Source organism: Clinocottus analis, unplaced genomic scaffold, assembly GCF_023055335.1.
Source record: "Clinocottus analis isolate CAN_PGR_092001 unplaced genomic scaffold, fCliAna1.0.p SCAF_4, whole genome shotgun sequence".
NCBI lineage: Eukaryota > Metazoa > Chordata > Actinopteri > Perciformes > Cottidae > Clinocottus > Clinocottus analis.
Genome location: NW_027176153.1, coordinates 16,569,785 through 16,595,547, shown reverse-complemented (window position 1 = coordinate 16,595,547; position 25,763 = coordinate 16,569,785). Strand labels below are relative to the sequence as shown.

General features: G+C 40.0%; 3 protein-coding genes and 1 long non-coding RNA gene across 10 annotated transcripts in view; 2 read left to right on the top strand and 2 right to left on the bottom strand.

Moving 5' to 3' along the window:
* b4galnt1a (beta-1,4-N-acetyl-galactosaminyl transferase 1a) overlaps positions 1–5,433 on the bottom strand; it is an 8,345-nt gene extending 2,912 nt beyond the window's left edge. The window contains exons 1-7 of one of the 7 annotated variants that reach the window (XM_068597644.1): positions 5,230–5,433; positions 4,965–5,006; positions 2,513–2,724; positions 2,242–2,424; positions 506–612; positions 330–367; positions 41–221 (exon numbers count right to left, since the gene is read on the bottom strand). In XM_068597644.1, coding sequence (XP_068453745.1) covers positions 41–221; positions 330–367; positions 506–612; positions 2,242–2,424; positions 2,513–2,724 — 721 coding nt within the window. In that variant the 5' untranslated portion in view covers positions 4,965–5,006; positions 5,230–5,433. The other 6 variants (XM_068597641.1, XM_068597642.1, XM_068597640.1 and 3 more) reach the window with 6 other exon arrangements.
* Positions 5,434–5,438: 5 nt separating this feature from the next.
* On the top strand, positions 5,439–6,297 carry LOC137800437 (uncharacterized). Its single transcript, XR_011079587.1, has 3 exons — positions 5,439–5,656; positions 5,987–6,063; positions 6,165–6,297. It is a non-coding gene; the product is annotated as an uncharacterized lncRNA (long non-coding RNA).
* Positions 6,298–6,975: 678 nt separating this feature from the next.
* Positions 6,976–12,314, top strand: c1galt1la (core 1 synthase, glycoprotein-N-acetylgalactosamine 3-beta-galactosyltransferase 1, like a). Its single transcript, XM_068597648.1, has 4 exons — positions 6,976–7,108; positions 8,194–8,449; positions 9,410–10,074; positions 10,986–12,314. Exons 2-4 carry the CDS (start codon positions 8,239–8,241, stop codon positions 11,325–11,327), a joined length of 1,218 nt encoding a protein of 405 aa, XP_068453749.1. The 5' UTR covers positions 6,976–7,108; positions 8,194–8,238; the 3' UTR covers positions 11,328–12,314.
* On the bottom strand, positions 12,262–14,055 carry tac3a (tachykinin precursor 3a). Its single transcript, XM_068597649.1, has 7 exons — positions 13,969–14,055; positions 13,486–13,601; positions 13,300–13,399; positions 13,062–13,091; positions 12,925–12,978; positions 12,727–12,793; positions 12,262–12,523 (listed from the first exon to the last, which is right to left on the bottom strand). The coding sequence occupies exons 2-7, from the start codon at positions 13,585–13,587 to the stop codon at positions 12,505–12,507; spliced, it is 372 nt and encodes a 123-aa protein (XP_068453750.1). The 5' UTR covers positions 13,588–13,601; positions 13,969–14,055; the 3' UTR covers positions 12,262–12,504.
* Between the last annotated feature and the right edge of the window lie 11,708 nt (positions 14,056–25,763).

The window sequence follows — 25,763 nt, the reverse complement described above, 5'->3', positions numbered from 1 at the left end:
TACTTTAAGTATTAAGATAGTATCCACATGATACATGTACCTGTATCTGCTGTCTTGGGATGAAAAAGCGTGTTTGTATAGGTGACAAACTGCAGCTGCCTGTTCAGAGAGGTGAGAAGAGGACTGGAAAGTATCATGTGCTTCTCTCCTCCTCCTTTAACAGAGACCCTGTCCACTGTCGCAGCAACGTCAAAAGTCCCCAATGTTGCTGTCAAAGAAACCTGTTGCACCAATTGCATGGTGTTGAGGAAACAGTAAACAAACAAGTTTAGCATTGAGACAGAAGACGTTTGTCGACTCCAATTAAAACCACAAAGTAAAGAAATTACCGTATGGTTGGACCCTGTTTCTTCTTTAAGACCCAAACCTGTGGGAAGAAAGCAATTATTACAAGGAATATAAAGATGTGATGATGGTGAAGCACTTGAACTAATAGACCAAAACGTAGGTAAAGAAATAATGTGTAAGCTTTAATAATATGTAGTGTAATAATATAGGGTGTTACCAGGAATAAGGATCGTTTTAAGGGGTCGCACCTCCACGCCCTGGGTAGGATACTGAAGAGGACTGTTGGCCTCAGCTACAATTAGCACATCTGCAGGATTGTAGGACCTCCACATACAGGACAGATAAGAGGGGAAAGTACCTGAATTTTTACACCATAGTCCTATTTATGACTTTGATCTCTTGCTGCACACAGAGAAGACACATTGTAAATGTGCTGTATGGTTCAAGTACATCAACATATGTAGCTTGTAAGTTAAGCTAATGAAATCTAGTTGCCTCTAAGACTCAGAGAGTCAAATGAAGGCGGTGAACACGCGTACTGTTCAGCTTCCTGCCAGAGGAGTGTGCCGTTACATTGTTTCCGTGTGTTGCTCTGTTGTGTTGCACGTGATTGGACTGAGGGGTTTGAGAGAGAACCTGTGGAGGCCTGCCCTCTCTCTTGTCTCTTCAGCACACAACCTAGATATGCTGTGGTTTACTGATCCTTGGGGGAGGGGAGGTAGGGAGCAGTTTTTGTGGTAGTAAAGGTGAGAAGCAGTTTTGTTTTCAACTGTTTTACTGCTCGGGAGGAAGATAAGATACATGTTTTCTTGGTGTAGGCTAGGGAAGTAAGGCTATTTGTGAAGATTGTTTTGTTTATCATTTCAGGTCAGGCTCACCCTGAAAATATTTTGCTAACTATCAGAATGAGGGAGGTCGGGAAGGGGGGTGTCCACAATACTGTTAGATGTAAGACCTGTGCGTCTGACAATACAGAATCTTCATCTTCATAGATATGACAAGCAGTAGGTTTACACGACACACACCCATGTGCATGGTACACAAAATAATGAAATACATCAACCCAGCAGGTTGCTCAGGCTACAAGACCGCTGTTTCCTCCAATAATTAGAACGCAATGGCTAGAACGGCCAGCCTGATGATTTGAGGTTTGCACCTAAACTATTTTCTTTCAAGCCTATGAAGTTGTTTATATTACAACTGCATGGCAAAAAAACACAAGCAGCGGAGAAGGAGAGTGCAAGGACATGAGCAGACAAATGAAACTGTCTGATAACACACTGTATCGTGTCCAAAAAGTGAATGTCATTGTTCGTTTACCAAACATGCAAATGAAGAGTCTTTATACACCTGCCCATGCAAAACACATGACCTTGAGTAAATGTCAGTCCCCAAGCAGTTTGAACCGGAAGCCACACCTTGTCTAGTCATGTGTTGAAAACCGGTTCACTTTTACAAACGAGCAACAGAAAGCACCCTGACAGGAAACAATGCAAACTAGCATGGGATGTGCATGGCCCATGACAAGAGGACTCTACAGCGCATGATTTAAAAGGCCCAAAACAGAATTAGTCCTCAACAACCAAGGATCAGGGATATTAAATATATAACACCGATCCCAACGACAACCTGTTCACCCTGCTGCCGTCTGGCAGGAGATACAGAAGTATCAACTGCTTTACCAACAAACTTAAGAGCAGTTTGCGTTCCTAAATTCAAACTTCAACTTTCACCACAACATATAGTTGTTCTTTTGTCTGTTTAATTTATCATGTGGTAATATATGGCTAGAATCTGCACTTTGTTGCACAACCTAGTTGTAAATTGATAGTAAAACAATGTTGAACTTTGCACTTCCTTCTAAAACAGAAGCGACTTAATGATAACTATATGAGTACACAAGGGTGTGTTCATTGACTCATTAAGTCATATGGTTCATCCATTTAATCTTACCTCTTCTGAAAGCTGCTGTACTCCTGAGCTCTGTGACGCTTCACACCACTTGGGTCAGGGTGGGACTCAAGGAACGCAAGATCAATGTTGTGGGCCCACACATGAGGGAACAGCAGATTGGAGAATGGCAGGTTAAAGGTCTCCTCGTCCGCCCGGCACATACATGTATTCTGCGCCAAAAGACTGACAGAAACAAATGGCACCGAGTGAGTTGTTAAAGATAAACATGAGAATTCAGAGGATAATATCGACATGTTGAATTATAACTAACCATGCCACGTCATCCTTTATATGGTAGGCAATGTCAGGATAGACACCGATGATGTCTTGGATTTTCCCTTTGAGAAGTTTCTGTATTTGGCCCCGCTGTCTTGTCCGTAGGTCAACTCCTGAGCTGGTCCCAGGCCTCCAAGCACAAAACAGGAAAAGCAATAGTCCACTGATCAAAAGCAGTCCAAGACACTTCTTAAAGGTGGCACGCATCTAGAATGAAGATCAAAGGAGATGTCAAAAAGGTATACATATAGAACCTCACATAATAAGAAAAACAAAAGAGGCATGTGAAAAACAGAGGTCCTGTGTTTCACAAGGGAATAACTAGCTTTGATTTGATTGAGCGGTTGTCAGAGCGAGACGTCCTTAAACCTGCTGAGGCAACAGGCTAATTTGAAGTCTGCTTCAAGTGTTGTACATTATCAGACCATTAAGATCATTGAACTATACCATTTGAAATTATTATCTGATCTTTGATCTACATTTACTCAACATTTGGGTTGTCAAATGTTAAACTGTATCCCATGTATGAATCATGCTGCCAATGCACCATCAAGCTTATGTAAACAAGGCCATTAACTATTGTTTCATAAATAACTATTAACAATTTTACTTGAATAGCCCTTTTTTTTTTAAAGTGGAAGCACAAAATGCTTTCAATAGCTTTCAGATCATTAGCCATTGACAATGTCAATAAATCAAATCAGCAAAATAAAAGCACACAATGAAAAGACTATTTAAAATAAATAGTATCAATAACTTCTCCTGCCTTATAAAAATAAAAAGACTGCAGCTGTAACAAATGTGGTTGCTGGTGCTGCATCTGGGTTAGGCATTGGCAGCAACCACAGTGTTCTCAGTATTATTCATCAGATGCCACTCATTTTAAGATTGCCGTTGATGGTGAGGTGTTTTAAAAGTAATTCATTTGAGCTGAGCGTTTTGTATGAAATAGTGCTTCCAATTGAGTGTTTGCTATCATAAAGACATAGCGAGATTGAAATACATTTGATTTACATTTGATTTTCAAATCAGGAACTTTCCAATCTCAGGTTAAAGACTCAGACGCTTCATAAGACCATAACATCAGTGCTATTAAGATGTTTTCAACGGCTAAAATGTGCTTTGACTGAGTAATTAATATGGGTACTCAAGCGTGTATCAGCATGCTTCCTGTTTTTGATCTTGTACCACATTCTGACTGCAGCACTTATTGCCTGTACAGACAATCTGTTCTCATTACAAGGACATCAGAGTTACTTGGTCATAGCACCCTTTGCTGTCTGTATGCTACATCGTTGACTTTTTTCTTAGTTGACATAGTTATAAGCTATAGTGTTTATTCTTTTAACTGTTTTTTCAACCCAAAGTGTTTTTATCATAATTCACGTTAACTGCATGTGTACTGAGACAGAAAGGGATGCCAAGGAGTTTGGTAAAGCGCTAGCATGTGACAAGTTGGAATGAGGATGTAGTTTAGTTCCAAAAAAACCTGCAGTCTTCCCTGTACATGTATCTACTGTGAAGGTACCGTTGACTTCAATCTAAAAAAATACAGTTCTAGCCGATATGGAGATCTTAAACTGAAAGAAGAACACTGTTTGTATACGAATTTTAAGTTGAGGGTGGACTTACATTGCAGCTCATCCTACTGCTGCACTGACTCAATGGGAATGATCATATCAGGGTGACCTTATAAGTGTTCAGAGGACCTTGTGGAGTGATGGCAGAGTAGACCTTGTAGGAAACTGTATTTCAAGGCTTCAGTTGTTCTCATGTTCTTCCTGCTGTAGACTCCCATGGACTCTACAGCATGACAGAGCAACAAACAATGCTCTGAGCCATAGACAACTATAGCACAAGTCTCCAACAAGGAACATTCTCCCGCCACAGCATAGTTAGGTAGTTTCCCTGACAGATAGTTGCATGAGTGAAGGCTCCTTTAAGTCCCTCTCCTTTGCTAGGCGAGGTCTGTGATGCAACCTCGGTTAAAGGTTTTAAGAAAGATTGTCAGGCCGCACCCTCCCAAGTTATTTTAGAACATGAGACCTAGGTGATCACTGTATGCGAGTGGTGCTCAGCAGGACCTGCTCTATAGGAGCTCTGTCTGATGCTTCACAGTCACTTTGCTCTCTGGCCATGTCGGCAATTATGAACAAAATGTAAAATAACACCAAAGGTTAGGCTTCCTTGTTGTCAATAGGGCTGAAACCTCACTTATTAACCATGATTATAATTATATATATATATATATATATATATATATATATATATATATATATATATTTACTATTTTTTTTAAATATATTTTTATATTTATATATATTTTATATATATTTTTTACATATATACATTTTTACTTTGTCAAAATATTATGCTATTGTAAGGGAATGACATGCAAATGTTGTTTCTGAGTTTGCACAACCATGCAAAACGAGATGTACACTCACCACAGGGTTTGATGTGTTTACCTCAATGTGATCAAAGAGTATCTAATAAATAAAAAATACAAACATAGTATAATTATAATGTATAATCACCCAACTGTTGAAGCCTCATGCTTCTCCACTAACTTCACTGAGGCCATCACAGATGATGTATGTATCACGCGAGACAAAATGAATGAAAGCCTCGACAAACGATTAAAGCTTTAAATCGATGCGATCTGACAAACAGTCCAGGAAAAAAAAAGAAGCGATATGGAGACATTCTTACTGTTGTTAGCGTCCACAAGTAAAATCCTGTTCCGGTCGTTGCGAGGCGCGTTCACATGCGTTCTGTTCTCTAGTTTGGAGCCACTCCTCTTAGATTACGCGTTTCATTTCTGTGGGCAAGCGCTTTCGCCAGACACGCTCGTATCCGTGAAGTTGTATTCCCGATGATGACATGGCTTCAGTTAAGCAAGTTTTACCGGTTGGATCTTGTAACTTCTTTTTGTCATGACAACCCATCAGACTTCAAAGCCAGAAGAAACTAGATCCATGTTGTGGCAACACACGTTCTAAAGTCATGGCCCAGAATGCAATTTCATCAAGAGATGAGGAAACTTGAAACTAAGAGACAATAAACTACTTGCACAGTCATGGATTATTGATGTTTAAGGAGAGAGAAGGAGCATGTATGTTAGCAAAGTGTTATCTCGGTAAGCCAAGTTAACTTGTGTGTAAGAAAACAAACAAGAAAACCAATCTGACACAATTTATTATCCCAATCTGAGTATGTTTCATACCTTTAGAATATTTTGAAAGATTATAGTTCACTCTATATAATCTCATGAAAATGTAATTATAGTGGCTTTCAATTTCAAGAAATGATCTAATTGACAACTTGAACCCACAAGAGATGTGGTGGTCTGTCAGGGGTGTTATGTTGCACATGGGTGTGAGTTTGTTCCAAAATATTTACAATAAAAGTCTAAAGTGTTTAGGTTTGTTACTACAATGAAGTCTTATGGTAGATGTTACATTTGAAGGCTTTGTTAGGGTGAAACCTAGTGGCCAAAATGAAGTACATCGCTGAGGTTTAACATTCTACCTTCTGCTGCTGCAGGTAATGTACTCTTTCTGTTTTTGACCGTTTTTTTTATTGCCACTTTTTTATTAACATTTACTTTTTTATCTGTCTCATGTCTTGCAACTTTGTGTTTTCAGAGATTCTGCTTGTTCCCCTCCAGTCATTTTGGAGACTACCTACAGTCTACACCACAGAAGTGTGTGTCTCGATGTGGTTTCCTGACTGTTGGATCACTTTTTTGTTATGAACTCAGTAAATATGAATCCTGTCTTTAGATGTGCATATCTTTGTGTTCCATGATTGATTATCCAATATAGATCCTGCAGGCTGTATACACTATATACTATATATGTATATATATATATATATATATATATATATATATATATATATATATATATATATATATATATATATATATATATATATATATATATATATAGTTTTAGTTCATGTCCATTTCTATATTTCTATCTTCCTGTGTATTGTTCGTGTAAGTAGCAATTAAAAATATTTGGGTGCGCTTATTATAACTATTAAACTGAATGGATGATGCAATGTACTCAGCACTATACAGTTGCTTTTACAGGGCAGACGCTTCTTGTCAACCTATACAATAAATACATCGATCACTCATCTTACGCATTGTATAAAGTGTTTATGTATAGCTGTAATAAAGTCTAACGGTCGATATGATATTTGTAGGCTTTGGTGAAACCTAGTGGCCAAGCTACAACTAAACAACAGCTTAACACACCTTCTTTTGCTTTTATCTATCAGCATCTTCAAATTACATATTTAAATAATTACGAACACTGGTAGAATAAATCAAACAATCATTTAATTTGCGTTAATGCATTTTCGGTCGTTAAAGCAGCTTCCTCAACGCGTCACCGGCAGCCGGCCAATGAGAGGCCACATTTACAGCTCAGCCCGTGATGCCGAAGAATGTAAATCTGCTCAGTGGCTTCTTCCCCTCTCTAATCATCTCATTTGGCGACGCAAAATAGGGACGACGGCAACCAAAAACAACACATCGGATCATGTGAGCATGTGACGACATGACTGACAGGTGTAGCAGGTTTGTGTCGATTTCCAGTAACGGGCAATATTTCGCTGCTTTCGGGTTAAACCATATCGTGCCCATTCATGACTGATAACCCAGCGAAGGCAAATCACACACAGGCCTACGGGTGTACATCATATTGTAGCGGATTACAAATATACACATCGCTTCTACTGTGTATAACATTTCAGAACATGTACCATATTTATGCATACATACCACGTGGTTTTATTTCGCTGCGCAGCATCGTGTTTTTGGGTAAAAACGGATGTAATTCCTAAAGGAGAACTGGTTTATCGTCTCCTCTATCGCACAATGAAGGGAAGCATGATCTATGGAGAGTTATTTTTTTTCTTCAGAATAAACAACTCATGTTAATCGTTAACATCAACCAACGGTTTGGGGTCTTAACCTCATCCGTAAGGCAACAGATACAACCAAAAAACATTTTGCAGTGAGACACTAACAAGTCTAAAGTCCATGTCCACAAAGGACTCTCCTAAAGTCGTCAAGCCAAAATGACTAACTGAAATCAGGTTTTTTATTATAGCTTAGTTCAATTGTATGTGTATAAAGCAATCTACCGTGACAACAGACAGAAATGTAGTGATGATGTCATTTTGGAGACTCTTTAGAGACATTTATTAGTAGGGCAAATCACTGTTATTGTAACATTTTACTGGCACACACGATCTTATTTCACGTTCACAGTCAGTCTACTTACTAAAAACTCAAGTCTCTCTACCTTTTAAGATTATTGAGACCGTTGTCTGTAGTTTTATATTGTCCTGTCCATACATATTGCAAAACACACAAGGTGAAGCTTGTGTTAAGGAAACATGTTTCTGTGAGCGTGGGAGGGGAGAGATTAGGCTTCAGGGGGCAATGCTTGAAATGGTCTGGGCCAGAAATGTGCATTAAATATAATATAAAGCTAGCAGAGTGTATTTAAAGCACATTTCATCTTTTAATGCACACATCAAAAACATGTCTCGTTGTGCAAATACCATTGGAGTTCATCACCTTTTTCAGACAATGATTTACAGAATAATTGTTGTGATAGTCCACCACACTAATCCTTGTGTGTTGTGTTCATGTAGACATGCTGTAACTGGGACGTCACAGCGCTGGGGGTCAGTCTGGCCATGAAGGGCTCCAGCTCCAGATGGGCCTTCTCCCTGGGCTTCTTGGTGGGGGCCTGCAGTATCTACTTCTTCCTGCGTCAGGTTTGGTTTGAGAGGAGCTACCCCATACGGTCCGAGGCTCAGGAAAAAGCCACAGCGGCGTCTGAGACGCCAACGAGCTGGAGGAAAGACGGAGCGGCTCTCATCAACCTGCTCCACTCGCACCATGAAGGTGATTTACAGTCTTCCAGACGGGTTCTCTAAACATGATATCGTGTACGGTCCAAACACTTCCAAACGTTTCTCACTTTCCGCAGTATGACATTTGGGTTTTGCAAGTCTAATGTGTTGGCAGGATAAGAAGAAGCCTACAAGATGCAACGTAGATGCAATGTCACTGAAGCCATGTCTTCAAAGGGAAGCTATGCCTTCCTACTTCTTATGGAATACAACTTCACAGACTGCAAGCACTTAGCCCACGGAAATAACGCTCAATCCAAGACGAGTATCCGGCTGTCGAGGAATCCGACTTCTTAGCCTGAAATAAGTGATACAACGGGGGCTATTGTATTAACTTATCCTGGCTTTGCCCCCCCCCCCCCCCCGCTAAATGGGCTTAGGCGGTCTTGCATGTAGATTTTGGAGGGTACATTCATTACCTCGGCCAGATGTCACTAAAGAAGCCATCTTTCAGTGCCCTACTGCGCACCTGTACAGTACCACATGACAAATGACTAATGAGCCTCTTTAGGCCCTGGATGCTCGTAATGTTGGCGGTCTGTAAGTGATGAAGCATTATGGTAACACTGATAGACACTGACAGAGCAAACATGGGTGTATTTTATTTGGCATGCATGCTTTGAAAGATTTGGATGTAGCCTTAGTAAAAGAGGGAAACACACACAGAGGCCAAAAAACACATTGACAGATAACGGCCCACTCTGAGTTATTCTTAAACAGTTAACTGTCTTGGATCGTTTCCTAAACTGTCATTTGCACTTCTCCGTACTACTGCAGGAAAGTTGACCACGGTTCTTATTAAAGTGTCATCTACATAGGAAGTAGAAATACATTAAATTAAACATGGAGCACTCATGCTCGTGTGTGGCATTCCTGATTGAACCTCACGTTTCCTCCACTGCAAACCAGTTAACCGCGTGTCTTACTTGTACTGTTTGCTGTGCCCCTCTAGGTGAAGACAGCCGGGTGGCTGACGTGTTGTACAAGAAGGTTCGTGTTCTCTGTTGGGTGATGACTAGACCTTATAACCTGCAGAGCAGGGCTCACCATGTCAAGGCCACTTGGAGTCGCCACTGCAACGTGGTGGTGTTCGTGAGCTCTGAGGAGGACCCAGACTTCCCCACTGTGGGCTTGGGCACTAAGGAGGGCCGTGACCAGCTCTACTGGAAGACCATTCGAGCTTTCCATTATGTCTACGAGCACCACGCAAGTGAAGCAGACTGGTTCCTTAAAGCTGATGATGACACCTATGTGGTAGTAGACAACCTGCGCTGGATTCTGTCCAACCACACTCCCGAAGAGCCCGTCTACTTTGGCAAACGTTTCAAGCCTTTCACCAAGCAAGGCTACATGAGCGGAGGGGCAGGCTATGTGCTGAGCAAAGAGGCCCTCAAGAGATTTGTTCAAGGTTTTCGAACCAAAGTTTGCTCACACACCACACCCGTAGAGGACTTGGCGCTGGGGCAGTGTTTGGAGAAGATGGGCGTTCTGGCGGGGGACTCCAGAGATACTTTGCATCGAGAAACTTTCCACCCATTCGTGCCGGAGCACCATCTAACTGGCAAGTTCTCCAAGAGCTTCTGGTACTGGAGCTATTGTTACTACCCAATTATCGAGGCAAGTCTCTTCACGTACTCCATTTTATTTGTGTAATTGTACTTAAGTACAAGTTAGAAGAGATGGTAAAAGCAAACAAATCTACACCATATGCTGAACATACTTTAGAATAGGGTGTCCCGTGTAATAATGATAAGACTCGTACCATATCACTCCAACATCCCCACTTTGCGTCATGTCATACCGCCCTCTATCCCCATGTTTATTGTCTAAATCTATTATATAAGCTGTCCAAAAGTGCATACAATGTCACCATTAAAGCAGAAGCTGGTTTACTGATATAGCTCAGCGGTAAGACAGACGTCCAGTGGAGTGGATAAGCCTTATTAGAAAGGGGCAAGTCAGGTTAGTAGACGTGCTGTTCAGGGGGTGAACCGGTGAATTGAAAATCCTTTTTAATATCATTAGTGTGCATCTGCACTTCAAGCGAGATAATTATTCTTTTGTTTTGTAATGTACAGTAGGGAGCTATTCTCTAACTAAGAGTAAGTAGTGTGCAATATACCATTTTGTTTTGCTTTTGATGAATAAAACAACATGTAAGTGTTGCTCTAATCAAAACGGATAATAACTTTAATGAAGGAAAATGGAATTATCCAGCCCATTCGAATGCCGTTCTTGACCCCGGAGTGAATTGAAATAGAAATGAGTTCATTTTAAAGGAGATGATTGCAACAGGAACGGTGCCCTGTCAACAAAGGGGGAAATTGGTCAATTTGGCCCAGATGATGCAACTAATTTGCAATTAAAATGAGAAAATACATGTGAAAGCTGAAATTAATTGCAAAGCATTGCTGAACATGTAATGTCCTAGTGTGTTCTAATGTTTTATCGTTTAATGTTTTTTGCTGAAATTTATGTGCTAACGTGTGTATTTGTGTGTGTGTGTGGTCTGTGTTATCCTTCCTCAGGGTCCACAGTGCTGCTCTGACTTGGCAGTATCTTTCCATTATGTCGAAGCAGAGCTTATGTACACTCTCGAGTACTTCACCTATCACCTGAGAGCGTACGGTTACAAGCCTCGCTACCGGCCCTCCTTACGGCAGGGCCTGAGCCTCGGCCCAATCACACAGACAGCCGTGACAATGAGACCTAAAGAGGTTCAGGAGGTGACAGATGGAAGGAGTCGCACAACTTCAGCGTCTTCCGTGAGTGGGAACCAAACTAAAGTAGTGATGGAGGCAGAGAAATGGGGAAAAGACAATCGCGTCACTGAGAACAGGACTGCGGTCACTCAAGGCAGGCGCCGTTGATTCTGCGGTTCAGGTGATCTGCCTGCACACGTCAGCGGGTGCTCTCTTCTGACAGGCCGCCTTTGATCCCATCACAGTATATAATTCCAGCCGGTATGACACTGTAAGCACTCTCGGTGAGCGTGGTTACAATCTGAATATGATTCAATGGCAGAGCCATATTGCTTGGTTATTTTTGACTTGATTGAGTTTGACATAATAATCATTTACATTTTTGAATTAAATACAAATGCAGTCACAAATATGTGCTTGGAGAAATGCAGGAAGTATTTTGTTACAGTGCCTGTTTGGAGCCAATAATGCAGCAGCAGATGTCCCATTTTGATTTTATAATTTTTCTCTTGAAATGGGGTGCAGCAATAAATGGCTGTGTGTGTATCAAAGCATATCTTTTAGTTATGAATACATTGTTTTTCTGGTGTTAAATCTGACCTAATTTACTTTTCTGAAGTTTGATTTTATTCATTATCTCATTTTTGGGGGGCTTTCTGAAACAAGCAACATTTGAAATGACTATTTTTTTGCATGTGTGTCTGTTTGCATTATTTGTCTTTGATTTTATTAATTTTGTTAACCCTGTGTGGTTTTATAGTAAAAACAGACTCCTAATCCACTGTCAGCAATGATACAATGTGTGTTTCAGTAAGGACTATTGTGCTGTTAAAATTGTCTCTCTCTTTAACTTTTGAGTTATATGAGATGCTCCGATTCAAGTGTGTACTTGGAACCTCCTGTATTTTTTTTGGTGAACACTTCAGCTTCTGATGAAAACAGTAAATCCCAAACTGAACCCCTCATGTCATATTTTATAACCCAACAGTAAACATTGATTGAACATTAGAGACCGTTCGGGTGTCGAGCTTGAAGAACCAAACAGCTTCAGGAAAATACACTTTTTAAATGAATAAGTGATGTTAAAAAAATGATGTTTATTTTCAACTTTTGAAGAACAAAGAAGAACATGATGAAGAAATAAAATATATTGTCTCTTACTACTAATCATGTTTTGTCTTTAGATAAAACAAATACAATCGGTGTAGGTTATGGTCACTTTCATAAGCCAGCTGGCAGGTTTACAGTGTGAATCACGGCATTTAGTTGTTTCCATTAGATATTTAGTTCATTGTTGGTGATCTCTGTGATCTTCTGTCATTGTTGCCAGATGAGTGTTTCGTATCTACAGCCCCTGCAGAAACCTGCAACACACACACACACACATACACACACACACATACACACACTTATTATTCATGCATTTGAGCCAGCAGTGTCATTAAGACGGCAGAAATCTTCAAACCCTCCTATGTCCCATATGGTTTTATTCTTTATGAGCAAGGTGTTAACATTATTTTTTCTTAGTCGTGGAGATGTCCCATCTACTGAGAAAAAGGGCATTCACCTCAGCCGACACTTGTTGAGAAAAATGCCTCTCCTCTCTGGATACTCTCTCCTCCAGGGACCATTATCTATGAGAGCAGACGTTACAGTATAGTTTCAAAACAATATATTCTCTGCATGATCAACACCGTGAATCTGAATTCACACAAAAGCCCAAAGGGCTAACAGATATTTGATGCTTGAGAATTGCCACACTCACCAGGCTCAGAGTTTCTCCTTCCCATAAGACCAACAAAAATGTCATGCATTTCCCCTAAAAGCAAGAATGAGAAACATTATACATTTGTATGAATTCAAAAAAAGCAAGTATATCATTATTAGTCTCAAAGGTCTTACTTTTTTGTGGTGACTGCACAGCGTTGACACCTGGAAAAAAAATCAATCGAAAAAGCAAAAGAAAACCTTGTGAAATAGAAGCGAACAATCCAGATCAAACTCAAATTTAAGAAGGCATTTACACTACAACGCCTATGGTTGTATTGCTATTTTGACGTGTTTTTAAATGTATTATCCATACTTAATATTATTATTATTACTACTATACACATTTGAACGTAGTCAGGGAGATACTCACCGGCATCTCTTCTTCCCATCAGTCCCACAAAGCTATCATAATCCAAATCGCTAAACCTCTTCAGATTGCTCTTTTTGAGGCTGTCCAAGCCTGTGGTCGTCTAGAATTATGAAAAGCAAAAAATAAAATAGTTTATGTCAAACGATTTTTCAGATGATTCGCGTTGTCTGTACGTGGGGAACCTACATCTGACGTTGCTCTGCGCGATCCGGGCTCCTCGCATCTGGACTGGCTGTGTCGAAGTTTCATGATGAGGAACAGAGTCACCAGCAGCAAACCTCTTCTCATTTTCTCAGCACCACCTGGATGACAGAATGTACAGTTATCCGGTTTTATTAAGTTGTTTTCGTATTGGCAAACATATCGCTTGATAACAAGGAACCAAATATGCTGCTGCGTAATTGGTGCGTAAAAGCGCGCGGTTTAGATTTGCATAGACTTAGTTAATGATACGCATTTTTGGTGAAATTAGTAAATGATTGTTTTAAAATGTCTTGGAATTATCCAGTGAAGATTAAAAAAAAAGAAAAAAAGACGACAATCACGCACTTCTGTTTCCTCTCTAAAAAGTCATGATAAACTTGGACAACTGTTGGAAATAGAATACATAAACGATGAACAATAACACATATTTTACTTTGAGCATTTAAGAGTAATCTTTTTCTTTACCTGTTTTCTGTCGAGCAGATAGAGGTATACGAGTCAGCTGCGTGCGCCTTGGAGCAGAGTAGAGTAGGAACGGATAGGTCCTGCAGTGAGATCCAGTCAGGATAAATGAGGAATCCGCGCTTTGGGCTCATAAATAATAGTAGGAAACCTGCGTAACGCCAATCAGCAACTGGAACGTAGGTGGAGTATCAGGACGTACATCACACTGTGCTGAAGGCTACTAATACTCATTGATGGGCATGATGCTGCTGGGAGCTGTTGCCTCCCCACCACACACACACACACACACACACACACACACACACACACACACACACACACACACACACACACACACACACACACACACCAACTACCTCCTTGCAACAAAAAAACAACAAAACTCTCGGCAACGTCACGAGGACAGGTTGACGGACTTAAGCCCTTCCGTGAACATATTTAGGAATTTTCTTAAAGTTTACGCTCTAATCGCAGTTGGCTTGAAACAAAACATAATTTTTAGAGATTAAATCTGAAGTGACGTGTTCCAAAGTGCAGCAGTTTCATTTATCCAACTCGTTGCCACCATCCTTCTCTTACGCTCCTCAGTGCCTTTCCACTCCATTGACAATCGACATGGTCACTGACAAGATACTAATCTTTGTAGGAAGTAATTATATACAGCAGCTGCCTCTGAATGTCACTGAAGACGGTGATGTATGTGATGGGCTACACAGCTGTGTTTGTAATGCCCATTCATACTGAACATTAGAAATGAAAACAAACATCTCTGCGGGTTTTGATTAGTTAATGGATTAACAGATTAATTTCCAATCATACTATATTCATGTCATTTCATTTAAATAAACATGTTTTTCTCAATGCTCAAAATAACTATGTATATTCTGACAGCATAAAAAAAAACACTTGCACACACAAATCAAGAAGTGAATAGTATCAGAACAGATAGACAAGCGGAGTTGTCATGAATACGATCTAGACATGTGTTGACAGACAGGCGCATCATCATCCTCGTCATCATACCAGCACTGACACCATGAGTAACACATGATTCAGAGGGTCACTTGAAATTGTTTCCAGCTGCTAAATTCTCTCAGCTACGGCTCTGACAGGTGGTAAGACAACTTGTCTGCCTGTGTGAGACTTCTAAAGTAACTTTACCTCCAAGCAGCAACGCATGATTTCGGTGACACAGTATAATTTCCTATGAAAATAAACATAAGCTGGACAATATTGTTTGATATTCATATCAATCCTGGAAAGATATTCACATGTATCATGAAAAAAAGGATTTTCCCTACATTATCCACAGCTGAAAACAACTTAAATGATAGTAAACCTATAATTTTTCCTGCAATTACACAAGCAATTACTGTGTTGGTATTTGCACACGCATCCAGAATGCAAAGAGGCATGAATATTTGAGCAAAGCAAAGTTTGAGATCATAGCTGTGAAACACGGGGAGCTGTTGCAGCTATCAGTGGCTGGGGCCTCTGGAGACTCTGGAGGTCTGATATATGAGCGTATGACACCAACAACAAAGCACCAGGCTATAATCCAAATAGTACATTTCACAAAAGGTTAACACGGCTATGTTTTAGTAATGACTTCCCACTTCCATATTTGCCCGGTTCCTCTATGTAGCATGGGGATTGCAGCAGTGCAGGGGTTTGGGGTGGGAGATCTGACAGAGTTGGGGGAAGTCATTAATTGCATTTGTACATTATTGATGAGTGTTTTTTTTTATCCTCCTTGGTAATCAAAGCGACCCTGTTTTTGGACTAACACAGAGCAGTGAGAAAGTGCAATGCGCTGTTTATCCACAACATGCCAATGGCAAGGTAAACTTGGGTTGGATGTGCTGCAAAGGTGTTTGGACAGCCTGCAATACATCACAGGTGTCACATGCTGTATTGCATTTTGATAACCGGCACCTCACAATGAAAACTCTAACTTAGTATGGGTTCCCCTCGGAGCTGCTGACAGCTGCCCACGGGCTTACAACCGGGTGTTCACGGTTGGCAGGTAGCTCACGCTGGCCGTAGGTGGATCAGTGTCAAAGAAGGCACAAATTAAAAGACACAGCTCAGCTTCATGTTCAGAACATTTGATACACATGCGTATGAAAGAGTGAATCATCAGTGAGCATTGGCTATAATTCTATAATTCCTTGGCAATAATTAAATGTTGCAAAAAGTCTGTTAATGTTTTCTGGCTTCATCGTATTCTGATTCAGATGTCTGTCTGAAACATATCTGTATGTCTTTTCAGAGTAGGCTTATTGAATTGACAGGCTGAATAGATTGAGATAACCTTGTCATGGGACACGTGAAGTGAGAATATTTTTTAAAGGACTGACACAGAAAAAAAATATTTTCTTTCTGTGTGTGTGTCTCTTTATCAACACAGCTTGTGTGCATCTTTATCTCACGCCATGTATTCAACACATAGTTATGGCTGTAGAAGGCCACAAGTGGATTGTGCAAGACGGAAAACTTGATCTGGAAATTTAATTTCTTTGGACATGTGGGAACATGAGAATACAGATGAATCCTTTGAGAAATTGCACGGCGTACATTGAGCTATATTTATGATCAGGCGGTGTTCGGATACACAGCTTGCGATCACTGGCCAATAAGTCCAAAGGGGATTCTGCATGTGTGAACTCAGTAACAGGAAAACAGTCCGTCACACGCTCGTCGGCCTTCCCTGCTGTGTGTTTTTGCTTGTGGCGACATGAAGACTAAAATAAGCAGATCTAGACGATTCCAAGCATCTCCACGGTAGATAATAAGATGCACCTGTCAATAATTGAGTTAATGGGATCTAATCTAGGAGGGGAGAATTTAACTTAGAGTCCACTTTATACTTTTCCTTGGGGCATGCAAAATGACTTTGATGGATACAGTTTTTTATTCCACCCACTCTTCCCTGATCTCTGACTTGTGAGGTCCTGAAGTGTCACTTCCATCTAAATGTTAATTTGAAGACTGTTTCTTTAAGACTGGCATGGGTGCTGATATGCTTTCAAAGTCTATTTGCATTACATCACGGTGGGTATGTGAAACTGTGAGCTGGGGTGCTGCTGAACCAAAAACACACTTTTGTTTTCCAAAGAGCTTCTGAAAGTGTTTTTCTGCCCTCTCCTTGTCAAAAGCTTTTTGTCCCCTTTAATCTTCTCTCAGTGACAGTGTTTGGCACTGAAGCCTAGAGAAAATAAGACTGATGCTGTTTAAGCCCCTGACTTGGTTTGGTCTGTCTTGCAACAATACTGCCTGTTTTGAGACAAAAACACGGTGGCAAGTTGAGATTTTCAACCCAAAACAATGTGATTTCCATCCTCAGGAGATAAAGAAGACTGTTTGTTTGTTGCCAATGGTTTTGTGTAATAATTTCACAATTTATTATGGAACATGTCTAAGATATGAACATATTTCCTTTGCAGAGGGGTGTTGAATGCGACCATTGTTCTGCTACGGTGAGATGCTAATGGCTGCTTCATGTTACATTTATTTCCTCTGCCATTTGGTCACTACTCTGCGGACATCTTTTCAAATATTGGATACTGTTATAACTAACATATATTTTTGTATTCATTGGTTGCATTTTATTTTACACAGTTAGTGTGTAGAAAAGTGTAGAACCAACCTTCTTGTTCCCCCTCAAGCTCTGTCAGAAAAGTGGGTTTGCTTGCACTGTTGGCACAGTTACTACATCAAAGGTTTTACACTGACTCTTCATATTGATACGACCCTAGTTGAATCACCAACGACACTGCATAAATCAGTTGCTCTTACTGTTCAATAGTAACATAAATAGTTAGCTCATGCGCTGTCAACCTTGTAAGCAATGCTTTCATAAGCCTATTGTACTGATTGAAGCTTACAGCAACCTTAACCTACTACCGAACTGAAGAAAGACATCATCTGCGGCGACCAGTGATACAGTTGAACGGCTGAGCTCAGAAAAAAGTGAACAAAGGAAAATAATCATTATTGTCATTCTTTTCTTCGCTTTTCGAAGAATCATAACCGGCTTGAGAACGAGGGACCAGGCTCTAAAATGATATTTTGTATTAAACCCATGTCCTGTTTTTGGAGCTGTTGGAAGATGATGGAGCGGTAGGGCTTATAGCTCATTACTTTTGTGATAAGAGTGAGTAATATAGCAACTGAGCTTACCTCAAACCTGAATATTGCGCTAACTGACTGTGCCCGCACCTGACCTCTCTCTGCTGCTTATTTCATTCTGTTTCGCCTGCTCATAAAATTGTGTCAAGGGAAATTATGGAATCATGAGATCAAAGTGTGCAACATAGGGACAGACACCGATATTGGAACCACGAAACACTTCACGGTCACATGATTCACCGTCTGATTGAATTGGAAAGTTTGGAATTTTGTGATTTGTCCCTTCCTGCTGTGAGAGTGTATGTGACCATCCTCCATTTAAGAGAAAACACAGACAAACACTAAAGTAAATTGACTTGTTTTAGTCAGCTGGGATGTAACACGTGTGAGACAATGTCAACGCTTGCCCATGACAGTGCTGGGAATGGTATCAACACTGATTTCAGTTCTTTTCTTTTTCAATAACGTCAATCATTTCCTGAGGGGGCTGTATCATTCCTTTGCTCTTTATTTACTATTGGTCAGAAGGTTTTTTGTCTAAAGAGGTTTGTGTGTATGGACAACCACTGGCTGATGCCCACTGTATGCTTATGATTGCTGTATTTCAAAACAGAACGCATTGTAGATTACCACAATAGAGCAAAGGTGAGTCCTGCATGAAGGTTATTTCAGAGGCAATAAAACACACGTCTATGAATGACCGCTGGCATTTTTGTTCTCCACTTTGTCTCTTTTCACAAGAGAGCAAGTCAATGAAACACATTATTCATGGAGCGCTTACCTAATTTACTAGTTATTGCTTTCATGGTATGAGGGGTCAGCTGTTGATCAACTCTGACACATCACATAAAGAGTTGTGTTTCTCTTGAAGACAAAGCTTGCGGTGTTGGACCGCAGCAGCTCTTGCTGTCATAATTACACAAACAAGACGCCTCCTTGAGGGGTCTTCAGAAGAGTTTCAAGCTTTCTCGGTTTTATTTGAGGTAGTAGATATAAACATTTACTAGATGTATCGACCAATATTTTTGTATCCACAAGGCACATATGATAGAGATAATTATGAGTCAAAGGGGTCGCCTGAAGTGAAAAACCCAGAAAAAAGCATAGCCTGCTTTTGATGCTGTTGTTAGATAACAAACACAAGCTCAGACACCACCCTGATGAAGACAAAATAGACAACAACGTTTGGTGAGTAAAGTATCACTGGATCACTGGAGACGCGTTGAGCAACGTGTTTTAATTTTGATCTGACCACACTGTAATGACACAGTGTGCAGAAGAGTCCAAAGAAGTTAAACCTCTTTTTTTTTTCATCCAGCAGTTAGTCAATAAAATATGTGCAAGACCACGTTGCTGGTTACCGGCCTGTGGGGAGCCTGTACGGGCGTGGCTCTGGTGTGTGGATAATAGGTGCTCGAAAAGAGGTTAGCTTTGATGCTGCCATATCATTCTTTATATGACAACTGGAGAGTTATTTATGTTGAAACAAAACCAAAGAAGGACAGTGAAGGCTTTTCTTGATGGAAAAAAACCCACAAAATACATAAAACGCTTCATAATCATATCAACTAACCACAAATGAAGTGTGAGATGTGCAACCAAATACACAAAATCTTATTTCAATGCCAATGATGCCATCAAGGGAAGTACAGTAGGTCCTCCCTTATCATTAAAGATGATTACATAAAACTAATGAAAATGTAATATTTCAAATATTTCAATAAAGTGAGTGGAGACAACAAAGTTTACTGACATTTGTATCTGTGTTTGACGACACAATGAGCTTGTTTGGTGCAATGCTTTCACAATAACAAATAATGAAATAAACTCAGCCAAATGTTGGCAAAAACAACCCAAATCTCATTAATTCCACAATCCCCAAATAACCGCAACAGACAGATGAACACAGTTTAAAAAACATTTTAATGAGGGCGCCTGTTCACTGCATTACACTCTTCTTTTGTCTTGCATTACTTCTGAGAAACTTAGAAGAAGATACAACGCGCAGACGACCCCCTCGTGGTGAGAAAGACATTTTACATATAACACACATTACCGTGTACAATTAGTTACTGATGAAAACAAGAAGAACAACAGTTATGCAACAGTGTCCAGCCTGGATTTTGAGGAATTGATATTCTTACCACAAATTAAACATTCATCACTGATGGTTTATGGGTGATTTCATATTCAGATTGAAATGAACAGCAATGAGAGTGTGTGTTGAACGTGCTGCAGCTATTGATGGACTGTACTTGTGAAGAGCTTTTCAAGTCTTCTCGAAGCACTTGAACACTACATGTCATCATTTACCCATTCACATCCATTCACACACTGATAGCAGGGGCTACCGCCAGAGGACACGGACTATCAAACTGTCAATCCTCTGATTGAAGGACGACCCTGCTTTATGCCGTTGATCCACAGTCCACGGATCCACAACCCCGAGCTTGTCACATCCGAGAACAGTTTTGTTTATGTTATGTACGTAAGTGACCATTCACATGCTTTTCTGTGTCATTATGCATACTCACAGCATTTTCCTATGTTTTTCTGCTCAGTGATTATATGTGAGGAGCTTTTATTGTGTCGTCTTCCATGGAGCGAAAGACAGATAAAAACTCCAACAACCCCACCCCTCAACACACACACACACACCTACACACACACACACACACACACACTTGCTCACTCCGCACTGATGTTGATGGCCCTGGGCTCCCCACTGTAAATGACAAGTGCCATCCATAACAGGCAGGCAGGGGCTGGGAAAGTGATTACGTTCATAACACACGGTGTCTTGGTAAACACAGCTGGCACCCGCGTCTATCACACCAGACAGGAAGGGAAATTGCTCACTCCATGCAAAATTATGGGTTGTGTTTTCGGTTTGTCTTAAAAGAGGGTTGTTCGACGACATGGCAGATGGCTGGACTGCACCTTTACTCCACCTCACTAAAATGTGGCTGTCTGAGCCCAGAGGATGTCAGAGACGGCCAAGTTTGATAAAACAAAGATAAGATAGGAGAGGAACACTTAAAGTCTATTGTTAGCACAGGGGGCACATTATAAACTCGTTATAGCTCACTCTCTGATAATTACATGCAGTATAATTCATTATGAATCTGTCAAGACTCCATAATGAGATTCTTATCTGATAGTAGTCCTGATTATCGAGAATGTACATTGATTTGATTCTCATAATGCGGTCTAGAAAATACAATCTAATGCAACAGTTGTATTTTCAATATTGGCGTGCAACATGCAGAAGGAATGCACAGGTTTAATTATATGAGATTATCATTTTAAACTCAATCACAAGTAGCCAGTGTTCCGATTTAAACATATGAGTAATGTGTTATCTTCGTTTGATCATAGTCAGCATGCATGCAGCAGCAGAATTAAAAAATTAAGATCTCCGCCAACAGATTGTGTATTTGGCCGTGTGAGTTGCTGTCGGTCTGTCCATGCCAGTGTGGTGGGAAATGATCCCCAGTTATTCACTCTGAGGAAATTGTTTTTAGAAGTGTCTTCATTGTCCTGCTGTCTAAGTGACTACGTATGTTAGTACCCCATACATGAGGTGGTAAGAAGTCACAATCCTAATTTTAATTATTTAGCAACATGGTGAGCTCTTTTAATCCCTGTTCATCATTTGTAGGTGTACTTGCTGCTGTTTTGTCTGCTGTGTTTACTCCGGTTTGACTTGGTTTGCTTCTGTTTTTCTGTGATTCCCTGAACCTTCCTTGAACCTTTCGGTTATTTTTTACGAAACACCTCGCTTCAATAACGAATCTGCGAGCCTTAACAACTCTAAAAAAACATATCTTACAGTTGTTAATCTTATATTTCCTGGGGTGATAATGACCCCAGGTGGTGTTGTTGGTTCCCTCTCATTTCCCTCTAAAGCCCCGCCACACCGTGAATATTGTCAAATCCATCAGTCTATTTGTGCTTATTCATGATTTATATGCTCAAGGATTTCTCGTGGTTGCAGTTTACAATTTCTGGATATTTTATTAACACATTTTATTGACGACAGTTTAAACGCTTGTTCCTGCTACAGATTATGAATTGCTCGTCTTGAATTTCATGCTCAGGTTAGACAATTGCATATATAACTATCGCTTAGCAAATGGCAAACTGAACTGTGCTGTGTACATAAGAAGAACATGTCTTCTTGCATGAGGTGAGCTGTCGCTGTTGGCAACCTCTGGGCAATGTTCTCGGTACAGTCGCTACTCGGCAGGCAAAGACGGAGGCAGCATCTAAACGGCATGTTAACAAAGACGATGTTGTTTAAATGTTGGTGTTTTTTTGTCGTTTGAATGAAGTCTGTTTTACAATTGGTAAATTCGGTGAAAGAGGAATTTGAATTCCGAAGGTGTACGGTTGTTTTGGTCTGCAGTTTCTCATTCACTTTGGCTCTTTTCTTGAGAATAATATACTTTTACAGAACAAGCAGTTCAAATAAACACTTGGCTCGATTGAATTTCCCATTCACTCAAGCCAAGTGCATCTTCTATGTGCAAAAGAGTACAATTGTCTTCAATTTATACAATTACTGATCAAAAGTGAATTGATTCGCGGTGAATTCGTTAGACTCTTTAACACTTAACAAAATATATATTTCATAATAAATGATCCACTCAACCATCAAAATCTCTCACTCATGCATGCATATTTCATAATTATCTATGACATGGGGATATGTACTGCAAGAATGATGGTGTGCATCAGTCTGTTACTCAGGAAGAGAAATAACCTCAATTTAGAGATCTTTTTTCAAAATGGTAAAATTGACAAATTCAAAATCACTTGTTCGCAAAAACAAAATTCCTGTGAAAAAGGAAATGGAAAGCCTGTTGAACTCTGCCGAGGCTCAGCCTGAGCAGAGGTCCAATCAGCCAGAACAAGTGGAAACACCTGTTGGTTGAACAAAATGGAAAGATGATGAGGCACTCAATGGCAGTCTCACGTCTTCACTCTGAAAAGGGGAAGGCAAATTATATTGTATCTTTTGTTAATATGATATCTCAAATCTATCAAGAGCACTGAAAGGTGAAACACTATATATATATATATATATATATATATATATATATATATATATATATATATATATATATATAATCAAATCCTATATATATATATATAGTTGTATTGAATTGTAAAGGCACTCACTGTTGAACTTCTTGTCTTTTATTTCAAAGTAAAACACTTGTTCATAAGTCTATTTTCAGTCAATCAAGATTCAGTTTTTTTACATCAATTGTGATATTTAAGTGTATTTGATTAACAGCGTTTGAAAGTGAAATATTGCTTTGGACCCATAAGTAAAATGAGACGTCGGCATCAGAAGACAGAGATAATTAGCGAGTGGCTGTCATAACAGGATACTGTTGAATGACAACATTATTGGTTTCCTTCCGCCAGTAGCTCATCATCTAATTAAAGGTGGCACCCTATCTTTCACATTATATCCAGTGTCTGACCATCAAGTCTCAGTGACACTGTTTCCCCCTCCTCACACTCGCCACACCATTGTTTTCATCCCATCATGTCCTGAACTGCTCCAGGGTTTATGATGCATTTATTGTGGGAGATTTAAATAGAACATACTTGGGAGGACATCTGTGACTCACTGTGTCTTTTGGGTACCGCAAAAACAAGGAGCTGTACAGTGTGGATGGCAGATCAGTTGGGCAGGAACTTGAATGCCAGAGGGTACTTTTTTAATAGATGTATACAGATAAGAATACACATCATTTTTTATATTAAAGTATAAGGTAGTTTAATCCGCTCTGCTGCAGCTTTTAAAAATTCTCGTTCTTAAATGAATGCAAGTCTTTTTGACACACTACATTTAACATGGTTTTCTATAAACTGAACAGTATTTAGTAAGTTTAGACAAAACTATGTTTCTTTTTATTAGGTCATTTTCTTGCTCAAGGACAAAAAAATTGTGTTGGCACCTTTCATTTTATTTAAAGGGTGTCCATTCACTGCTTGAGAGCAGATAATTGGATTCAGTGCAGCCGTGGCCTGTGCTGCGTCAGTGCAGAAGGGCAATTTTCCTTGACCGCCTACTTCGACTTGAAGGCTGAAGACTGTTCTCTCACAATTGTCTCCTTTATGTTGGGCTGCTGCCATGCCAACCCAACTGAGCCACCCAGCTTCAGTCTTCTGAAATGCCTTACGAGAGCGACATTTTGAGAAACTGTCACTTTGGAGCCCTCAATGACGATCACAGTATGCTCAACTTCTACTGCCATCCACCCAAATGAATGTATGACATTGTCCCCTTGAATCCAGAGATTAGCTGAGTGTCTGGGCCATTTTATGTGACCCTTGAGTGGGTGTTGGGATATTGCATGGTTTCACTTAATTTCCCTGAAGAGGACCAGACATTAGTCGGAGAAACGATCCCTCTATATTAAACTCTATCAAGGCCGCATCGATATGTGTCTGTCACAGTAGGATGTTGCCATTAATCCAAATAGTAAGACTAGAAAGACAAAGATTACTCTTGATATTAAATTCAACAGGCATTGGACAGAATGAATGAGGGAGGTCAAGTCTGAGATGCTAGTAAGAAGCAGCTGTTTTCTTCTGAGATGATGAGCATACATCATTTTGGAGAATACACAAGTGTAACACCCCAAGTAGCTACACACACATTGACAATGACAAGCTGAACTGAAGGGAGCAAGCGCTACAGTTGGTCTCAACATAATTTTTACTCGTTATGGAAATGAAATTAGAGGCTCGTTTGTGCCGCTGTGTCCTCTCTCTCTCTCTCTCTCTCTCTCTCTCTCTCTCTCTCTCTCTCTCTCTCTCTCTCCTCTCAGAGACTCTCTTTGGAGCTGGACTAATTATCGCTTCACTGATGCACCTGAATCTGCCAACTTGTGTTGATGGAGAGAGACAGGAGAGCACATGCCTGGTTAATCAGTACTAAGGTTAATCCTTAGTACTGGGAGAGATTTGTTTTCATGCTGCTGCTGATCTTCCTGTTCAGCTTGATCACTCGGTAATTGAAATGCAACACAGTGTGTGTGCACATCCACTCAGTGACATCTATTTGCTCAGATGATGTCTCATGAAAAGTTATGGACATTTCTCTTTTTTTCCCTTAAAATTCATAAAAGCTTTTTGTTCAGCCTTTTCTATTAAAATTCAGGTAGTTTGAATAGTAAACTCACTTCTTATATTTATTATACATTTTGGGCTGATGACCCCTTACAATTAAGCAGTGTCCCCTTGCAACAGTTCCTCAGGTAGAATCTGTTGAGAGCTTTGTAAATAACTTTGAGAGATCTAAAGTACAACTTTCACCTCTTCTTGCATTTGAACAAAGACCCTTCTGTCATGTTCTGCTTTCAGATTTTAGACTAATATCCTGCCGATGACTAATTCTTGCAGACAAGGTTTTATATTGTGAGTTGCAATCTATTTTAATAGTTAGCATTCTGTTCAAGGCTTATATTTCATACAAAATTATTATTATTCATGAATTCTCAAAATTTAGTGAGTCGTGAATGTGTGGTAAACAATAAGCTGTTTGTATGCTTTACAGTTGCTGAAGTACATGACTACAATCTAAAATTTTCCAGATCCACTAAGCAAACAACTACAGAAAGCTTTCCAAAGCAGGAAAGGGC